Source organism: Sinocyclocheilus rhinocerous, unplaced genomic scaffold (genome assembly GCF_001515625.1).
Source record: "Sinocyclocheilus rhinocerous isolate Xijiao unplaced genomic scaffold, SAMN03320098_v1.1 scaffold461, whole genome shotgun sequence".
Classification (NCBI taxonomy): domain Eukaryota; kingdom Metazoa; phylum Chordata; class Actinopteri; order Cypriniformes; family Cyprinidae; genus Sinocyclocheilus; species Sinocyclocheilus rhinocerous.
In genome coordinates, this window is record NW_015624123.1 from 497223 (window position 1) to 507466 (window position 10244).

General features: G+C 34.0%; 1 protein-coding gene across 1 annotated transcript; it reads right to left on the bottom strand.

Annotated features, from left to right (window-relative positions):
• Window positions 1-3012: 3012 nt before the first annotated feature.
• On the bottom strand, window positions 3013-4495 carry LOC107738016 (fructose-bisphosphate aldolase A-like; the record flags this gene model as incomplete). Its single annotated transcript, XM_016549683.1, has 3 exons — window positions 3013-3474; window positions 3893-4092; window positions 4219-4495. Coding segments are annotated over 3 exons (573 nt in total), but the record flags the coding sequence as incomplete, so codon positions are not given.
• Between the last annotated feature and the right edge of the window lie 5749 nt (window positions 4496-10244).

Sequence of the window (10244 nt, forward strand, 5' to 3'; positions counted from 1 at the left end):
TCATAAAATTTTGTCATACAAAAAAAAAAAAAAGTGTCAACAACCATCCTACCAGTGCCGTCTGTATTGACAGGGTCGGAGTTTACTGCTCGATCCATTGCGACCTTTCACAGCGAAAAATTGTCACATAAACTTTATATATCTCTCGCCGTGAGACGATAACTGCAGACATCCATAAACATTACAGATTCATAAAAAACGGCCTATCTGTATGACCAATAGCTCATCCGTAGCGATGTTATGTCAGATAAACAGAAAAACAGAACAACGAATCCATTGCCTTCCACTTTTCATTTTGACAAGCGCCAGCAATAATCAGAGCAGCAGCAGCGGGTGCTGCACACAAATACATCCGCCGCCACGCGTAAATAGTTCCCACCCACACTACAGTTCTCAATGTACAACATATGAAGAGTTCATTTGCAAAAACAGATAACTCCGTTTTTAACTATTTTAACAAAAATAATGTTTTTTCATTGTGCATTCCAATTAATCTCAATCAAACTGCAGTTGGGTTATTTTGATTAGGTTAAAAATGAACTTAAAAATACAGCTAACACAATAAAACAATAAAAACATGACAACATGATAAAAAACGTGATTTTTTAACATTTAAAATCTGTTTTTGCAAATAAACTCTTCATATGTACATACAGGTATTTGAAATTATTCAATTTATTTTGCATTGCTTTAAATCATATAATGTTATGTAAATACAAATATATTGGGTAATTCTTGTTACAAGAAAAAGCTCTGCAGCCAACAGAGACTGGCAAATAGCCTATATCTATTAAAATCATAATCCCATCTAGTACATTTATGGCAAGAAGGTCTATAATAACTGGAGAGAGCGATCAGTTTAAAGGTATATGATTAGAAATTTGTCCTATTTGCTTATGTTATCAGCTGTTTTTTTTTACCTGATCTGTAAAAGCTGTGGAAAGTAATGTCACGACCTGCTGACAATGTTTCTGTCTGGTAGCACCACAAAATGTGCCACAGTCACAAGGCCTTCACCTTGAGCTGTGACATCAATGCAACAACAACAACAAAAAAGTCCATTTAATTTCATATATTTCTATGAATGCAAAAACAAAATAAAACAAAACAAAACAAAAGCAATTACATCACTGGAAAAACTCTCAAACAGGGTGCTCGACAAAAAATATTGATAATGAAAACAAATGTAACCATGTATTTTTTCCCCCTATATTTATATGAATAAAATATGACTGCAAAATGTTTAATATTCGGACAGAATACACATCTATTTTAAATGTGAACTAAGAAACGTGAACTGGCTGATACTTGCAGCCAGATGATGTTTGACACCTACCAGCAGGGCCTAACCATGCCATTCTAAACCCTGACTTCTTGTTTTCTACAGGAAATATGTCAGATATCACTGAAACAGAGAAAACATCAGCACAAAAAAGGTCACAGGAGTAACCCACAGTTTTTAGTCAGTTAAAAAAAAAATTAGCTGGTGCTATACAGTATATGGACTCTTTTGGTGCATTTCCACAGTTTTTTAACATTCTAAATCTGGCCAAGTCTTTTATATTTTCATTTTTTAAATCATACTTTGTGTTGCATAGCCTTTAGGATTAAATAACAATAGCAGTAATAATTTAATATTAATAATAATAACTAGTTATAGTTAACACTTCAGCAAGGGTGTTTCTAATACAAAAGCTGAGAGAGTGACAGTAAAATCCTTTGGAAAGTTGTGTAAACGCTATCATGAATGTTTTTGTTTTGCTGTTGGAGCAAATGGGAATGCAAAAATAATTTTTGCTGTAATGTCCCATTCACCACCATAGATGTTTAGCCAACTATTCATAGTACTAAATAATATTAATATAGAATCTAACTAAACACTTCTGCCCATTTCTATTATCAACATCACTGTCTCCATCTGCTGGACAGTCTTCAGAAATGCATCAGGATGCTTTGGCTTTTGTATCCCGTCTTCAACCAGGGGTCCGCAAATTAATGTTTAATCACAAATAATTTTTTGTTACAAAAATTAAAACATGAGTAAACATAAACATAAAAAAAGCCAATTTTAAATATTTGATGATCTCTTGAATGCAATGACCAATCAGAGGTATTTAATTTAGAATCCCCTCACTGCTCAAAATGCCGGAGTTTCTGCTCAGTGATGAGTTAAAAGGGTCATGTGATGTTGCTAAAAAGAACATTATTTGGTGTATTTGGTGTAATTAAAGATTTTCAAGAAAAATTTATTGATTTCTAAGAATATTTACAAAACAGAAAATGATCTTACAAATGTTCTAAATTTACAAGAAAATATAAAAAGATTTTCTTGCAAATTTACTTGATTTATAAGAAAAATTGTACGAATTTATTAATTTGTAATAAAATATATTTATGTTCAATTTATATTCATATTGCATGTTTCCTTGTGGAGTTTTCATGCATTACACTGACATAAAGGCTTCTGCAAGTAATGTGTCACTTCTGAAACCACTATGAGCTCCTTGTCATGAACTCAGGCCATACATCTACTGCCAGCTGCCAATAAACTGAGCAAAAAACATTTAAAAAATACTAGATAATGTCAGTCTACAGGGTGTTGAGAAAGTGTGAAAGGTTTAAAACAGTGTGACGTAACTTAAGTCTCATTCACTGAAATCACATGCTTTGGCCAGTTTAATATTCACCCTGAACCATTTGTTTGAAACAATATTTATAGAGATTTCAATATTTCAGAAAGCAGAGTTTCTCAAGCGTCCTTGACGATTACAAAACAGCTTACTGATAATAAATCTTGCAATTGAAAATTGTAAAGCAGCAGAGATTCTTCTCAGGATGATAATCATCCAATAAATTGACATTCTTGCATCTGGGTTGGTTCACAAGGTTCATAAAGATGAATAGACAAATATTCAGAGAAATGTTCCAACACAAAACCTCACAATGATGTGTTGTCTGTATAACAGCATGAAAGAAACAAAAATTAGGTTAGCAGTGAAAGATACTTTAATGTTTTTTTCCCCCAGTGTGTATCATATTAAACAATAACAACAATAATATACCCCTGAAAGGTATATGTGCTTTGTGCAAGTCAAATACAGTTATTATAAGTACTACAAGTACAAGAGCAACATTTCTCTAAAGAGGTAAACATTACAATACATTGGAGTGCTATTAAAAGAAGGAAGAGGGAGGAGATTAGGGCAAAAACGTATGATCTCTTAGTTTCATGGTTTTGTTTTCACACATGGAAAAGTAACAAACACTAGAAAGAAAAAGGGAATGGGTCAAATAATGAGTTCAGAGTATAGATGCGTTGGGGTTCATTAATTCTTTAGGAATATGATGAGGATTGAAATGGAAAAGGCTTCCTGGTGATTAGTAGGCATGGTTGGCCACAAAGAGAGACTCTCCAGCAGCAGAACCCTTATCTCCTGCGGACACATACTTCCCAACACAGGCCAGGCTGTTGTTCTGGAGATAGAAACACAACAAGACCAAACAGTTGTTTTAAAATGTTCACATATGAAATGCTAATCCTCCTGAACAAAATACTCCATGTCTTACAATCAAGAATCTCAAAAAAAAAAAAAAAATTCTATGTAATAAGCACAAAATAAAAATAAATGAACAATACATGTTTATATAAAATAATAAAAAATATTGTATAACATATACAGACATGATAAATTAAAAAGACATTTATATGTATACATACACCATTTATAATAAATAATAAAAAAAAGAACATTAATTATAATTCTAAAATTAATTAGAAAATAAAAAGTGTTTTTTTGTTTGTACTGCAATTAGAGAAAATCTGGTTACAAAACTAGGATTTTCACATAACCAGATCAGTATCCAGTAGATGATCTCAAGTTAATAAACTTACAAGAGCTCTCTTTACGAACTCCTCCTGGCAGGCCTTGCCATTCTCCTTCTTGCCACCCCAGGCTTTGAGGGCAGAGGCCTGCAGCGCACGACCATAGGAGAAGGTCAGGGCCCAGGGCTTGTTCAGGGGACACTGGTTAATGGCATTCAGGTTGAGTGAGGCCTCCTCCTCACTCTGGCCTCCAGACAGGAAGGTGACACCTACATCGAGAAAGGGGTGTGGTATGAGGTGATGATAATTACATGCTTAAGAATTTATCAAGCAGGCCTGTGATAAGATAAAGACTCTGTCATGACTGAGTGAGTAATTGCGGTCACTTTACTAACCAGGCACAGCGGGAGGAACGGTGCGGCGAAGAGCTGTGACAGTGGCCATGGCGACCTCCTGAGGGGTGTTCTTCTGGGAACACGAATGCCCAGCGGTCACCATGTTGGGTTTGAGCAGAGTGCCCTCCAAGTACACATGGTGGTCTGACAGGGCCTTGTACATGGCAGCCAGAACCTTCTCGGTCACATACTGGCACCTCTTCAGGTCATGGTCACCATCAGGCAGAATCTCAGGCTCCACGATGGGCACAATGCCATGCTGAAGAGAAAGAGGATGAAATTATGTGAAATTATTTTTATTACAAATTAATTAGTGCGGTCAAACGATTAATCGCGATTAATCGCACACAAAATAAGTTTTTGTTTGCATAATATGTGTGTGTGTTCTGTGTATATTTATTAAATAATATTAATATTTGATATTAATATTTGAAATAAAAACAAAATCATGCAACAGTAGAAAATAATTTGAGCAAATGCCTTTAAATAAAAGCAAATAAAAAAGTAAAGCCTACAAAATAAAATAATCTTATAATATAGTACACAAGTACCGTATTTCTGCTATTTACATTTTTGTGTTACAGAATAAAAGAAAAGAGCATGCACATTTTTACCGTGTTTTTGGATGAAGTGAGCAAGAGATACTCCCCAAATGAAGGCAGAGGAGGTCTGGATAGTCTGTGACATCTGTCTAGTGCCAGATGACCTGTATTTATTCAGACAAAGTGACCTTTGACATTCCGTGGGTTTGGCTAATCTTAGTAGCAGGCAAACCCACGATGCAACCGGAGAAGGGCGATGTGACATTCATACACACTGGCATGCAGCAAAGAAAGGTTAAAGAGAAAGGCTGTGAGTGGCATAGACATGGTATATGATTATTAATGTTGCTACATGCATGAATTACAGCATGCATTAATGCAATCCCTATTAAATAATGATGCAAAGGGGGGCTGGTGGTCTACAGATGACTGCAATAATCGGAATGAAACTTCTGCATTATGTTCTCTGATGTTACTCCATGCACTCCCTATAAACCTCCTCTATCTATGAGATTACTGTCATCAGAAAAGGGATCTACTGTAATGAGATCTTCTGTCATGACCTTTCATCTCTCAAACATCTTCTCTACATAATCGCTGTAATCAGCAAGAGCTACATGAAAATAGAACATAGAAAGCCTTTATAGAAAAGTGTAGAAACTTCCAACAAATAAATTGAACATTTTTAAAATTGCATGTTTCATAGACAAAGCAGAAAATCCAGGACAATCCAACAAAGAATGTAAAGTAAATTTTTTAATATCTCACCACCAATGCTCGACAGATAATAATTTTACGGTAAACAAAGCCTCATAAAACACTTAATTCATTTAAAAAAATAACCCATTTACAAAAAATAGCACATATTTATAAAAAAATTACAAAAAAATAAAATAAAATAATAATAAAATAAAATAAAGAGTTTTGCCAGGCAACAGAGGGACCATCAATAAGAAGTGACTGAGTCAGGTTTACTTTGTAAGCCATAGTGTGTTGGCTGTAAGCATTCAAAATATGGCCACATACCTTATTGTATCACATTTCACATAATACAATACGCACACATAGTTAGATCATATTTCTTATGTAACAACCGAGATGATGTCCTGTAAACAATTAGATTAGTAAAAATAGGAAATTATTTTGTTACACTTTTACAGTATTATAGTGTATCACAAAAGAAATCTAATCAAAACCATTTACAAAAAATAGCACATATTTATAAAAAAATTACAAAAAAAAAAATAATAATAATAAAATAAAATAAAGAGTTTTGCCAGGCAACAGAGGGACCATCAATAAGAGTCAGGTTTACTTTGTAAGCCATAGTGTGTTGGCTGTAAGCATTCAAAATATGGCCACATACCTTACTGTATCACATTTCACATAATACAATACGCACACATAGTTAGATCATATTTCTTATGTAACAACCGAGATGATGTCCTGTAAACAATTAGATTAGTAAAAATAGGAAATTATTTTGTTACACTTTTACAGTATTATAGTGTATCACAAAAGAAATCTAATCAAAAATTTAATCTGAAAATGGTCAGTCAGAACTATATGTATATCAAAGTGTATCTCATATAAATATAGGTGAGCATATAGTCCAGACATTTCAAAGGCATCTGTGTCAGCATGAGATACACTGAACAGCATATATGGTTTATAGATTCCTAACTTCTCTTTGTATGAAGCACAAATGTCCATCTTACAAATGTCCAAACACAACGATGCCAAAGAGAAACACACTGGCTATTATTGCTGACTGGAAAACTAGAAAAAAATAAACAACAAAAAAGTACACAAATGTAAAAAGTCACAATAAGTTAATAGGACTTTTTGTGCTTAAAATGTAAAAATCGGCTAAACGTAATGTTTTAAAAGTTCATGGCACTTCTTAAAGCCATATGCTACAAATTCATCAACATAAAACCTTTACTTTCACCTCAGTCTTATTGTTCTGTAATGCTTGTGTACTTCAGGAATTACAGCTGTTTGGAAACCTGGTATGAATGATCTCATTCATCCCGATATGAATGAAATATGTCCAATAACCATTTTTAATAATGCTTTAATAATATTTATGCTGTTTTATTAAGCATGAGAAAAATAGTCATACATGATTCAATTAAACAATGTACACTGAAAAAATGTTTCATTCATCCAATTAAAAAAATGTAGGGTAATGATTCACATCTATATTTGTTAACTTGAGCCAATGAAAAATAAATAACTTGCCCTAAGGGCAAACATTTTTTTCAGTGTATATTCCCAATAGATGCACATCTTAATCTTTATTTTAGTTATCATAAATAGGAAGGATGCGGTAATGTCTCAGAAATTATGCAAACTTTACAGAACAGCCAAAGACTGAATCACAATTTCTCTAGAGCTTAAAACATACTTAAGTGTCACTTGGAGTTGGAGCTTCTAAGGCATCTTTTAAAACGAGGAGGATCTTTTTCTTCCCATCCACCCTTCTACTTAAACTTGATCTCAAAGCAGAAGCAGTTGATGGAGTCACACTCTGGAGGCTGACAGGTACAGGCACAATCCCACATCGCACACTACATTAAACAAGATCAAGAAAAAACAGGTTTATACCAGTTCTATTCATATTTATAGGCATGGATAGGCAGGATTTTGTGAACTGTTTATTATTTAGAAAAAACCAAAACACTCGAGTTCTTTGATGATAAAGTTATTTGATAATACCATCATAATGTTAAGATTAGTTACAAAGGCAGTCTTGAGGGTAACACATAACAAGTAACACAAATTATGTAATCAGATTACCTTTTAAGTAACTAGTAAAGTAACACATTACTTTTAAATTTACAACAAAATATCTGAGTTACTTTTTCAAATAAGTAACGCAAGTTACTTTGTTTTCCCATTTATTCACGGACACCTCTCCTGTCCCTGTGTTGAGAGAAATCACAGACCAGAGGCACTTCCTTTAGCCTGAGGCTTATTAATTTCACTTTTGGTGTAAAAAGGCCCTTACAGTTGCCAAAAATATAACTTTTGAGGTTTCTGTTGTAAAAAAACAAAAACAAATAAGCAAGTCCAACCCAGGTGGCAAAAAGTAACGCAAAAGTAATGTAATGCATTACTTTCCATAAAAAGTAACTAACACCATAAGATTTTTTTTTTTTAATGGAGTAACGTAATATTGTAATGCATTACTTTTAAAAGTAACTTTCCCCAACATTGGGCATTGGTAACGCTTTACAATAAATGTTCTTTAGTTAACATGAACTAAAAATAAACAACACTTCTACAGCATTTATTCATTTTAGTTAATGTTATTATATAAATCAACAGTTTTATCTATTAACATAAATGCAATGTGAACTAACCGAGAACAAAGAATGAACAATTGTATTTTTATTAACTAACATTAACGAAGGTCAAAAAAATGAGAATAATATAATTCTCATAGTTCATGTTAACTTATGCATTAACTAATGTTAACAAACGAAATCTTATTGTAGAGTATATCACACCATGGGATCAAAGACTTCAGTCTTACTTGGCAAAACTGTGGCGTACAGAGTGTATTCAGCTTAAAACAGGAATAGACAATCAACGTGTGACTTACATTAGGGGAGGGGCAGGAATAGTCCAGACAGGATTGCAGAGATGGTGCACGGCAGTCACATGACTGGGCACACACTAAACAGTACTCACAAGGAGAGAAACTTGCGCAGCAATCTGAACACCGAGGATCACACTTGGCCTGCAAAGTCAGAGAGCTGTTACACAATGCAAAAATGACCCAAACGAGAGAAGTGAGAACAGTGGGAAGTGAGATTTAAACTGCCTTTCGGAACAAGGAAGCTGTGACAAATCAGGCTACATCTGAGACAGACAGACTACTGTATAGCAACAGCCATAGGTATTGATTCTAGAAGATTGTTCTATTTGAATTTGGCTCACAGAAAAGTTTTATAAAGTTTCCTCAGAAAGAGGAAGTGATGATGCTGAAGTACCTTGAGACAGTGATGACACCACAGCACAGCCGCAAGGAAAATCATATAGAGCCCCACAGTGATCATGATGATGGCAGGCAGCGGGAGGGAAAGAGCCCACACAGGAACAGCCTGACCGGGGAGATGGAAACATCACTATATTTCACTACTTATCAGTACATCTTATGGAAAAAAAGAGCATTGTTTTGTATTTTGAATTAGTATTTGATTTTTAAATAAATAAACATCTTAGGAGTTTTCAAATGGATTTTTTCACACCTAGGTAGGTTTCTAATCCCTATGAATTTATGAAATATTACAAATGGCCCCTAAACACATTAATATATAAAATTAGACATGTACAGCAGCGTATTAAGGCTGGGACTGGGAGCACCCATCTGAACCCACATAGTAAATCAGAAAATAAACACTACACGAACAAATCACGCTCTGATCTCTGCAATTTAGTAACAGAGCTGAGAAAGTCTAGCTCATGTAATGTACGTTTAGTGAAAGATGAGATTTATGTCATAAATTCTGACAGAACACCTATTTTAATTTGTGTGTATAGAGTGTGCATTTAAATATTCACGACCGTTCATTATCATCATTATTATTATACACTATTTAATATTATTAGTAGTAGTATCAGTATTACACAGTATGCAATGAAAAAAACTTAATTTGTAAGGAAAACGCTAACGCTAGTAGTTTGATTTAGAAACGCACAGATGCCGTTACAGACTGCGTCTGATGTCCAAAAATGTCAATAATGTAGCAAACACAAAACAATCGTACATACCATTACATCGTCCCTGCATTCCCAATTTAATTGATCAGGGTTTTCAGTTATCAGGAGGTTTATTTAATTTAATGAAACCAGATATCTACTTTGGATAGCACATTGTTCTAGCGAAGCTGACCAATGTTGTCCTAGCAACCGAGATACGACTTCCTTCGCGTGTGTACGGCGACTTGGAGGGACCAAACTTGATCAAAGTCCCTTTAGTCTTCGACTTGATCCATATTGAAAACGTCATAAAAATGAAAAATGACTCGAGTTTACCTTGATTAAATTGATGTTAAACATTTAGCGTCATAAATAATTTGTATGCTATATGAGGAATTGCACTGCGACAGCGGAATGTAATGAGATTAATACATCGAATATGGATGAACTGAATGCAGCAAAATGGCATTATATTTTATTTAATATGAACCCTGTTGGCGTTTACATAAAGCAATTGAATTGGATTTATTTTAATTTAATTAAATAAAAAATAATTTTAAAAATCAAGCTAGAAGCAATGGAAGATAGATTCTTCTTCTTCTTCTTAGTGTCTTTGTGTCATTTATATTTTTATTTATTTATTTATTTATTTAGTCATTTAGCAGACGCTTTTATCCAAAGCGACTTACAAATGAGGACAATAAAAGCAGTCAAAACTAACAAAAGAGCAACAAGACAAGTCTCGGTTAGCCTAACGCAGTACACGTAGCAAGG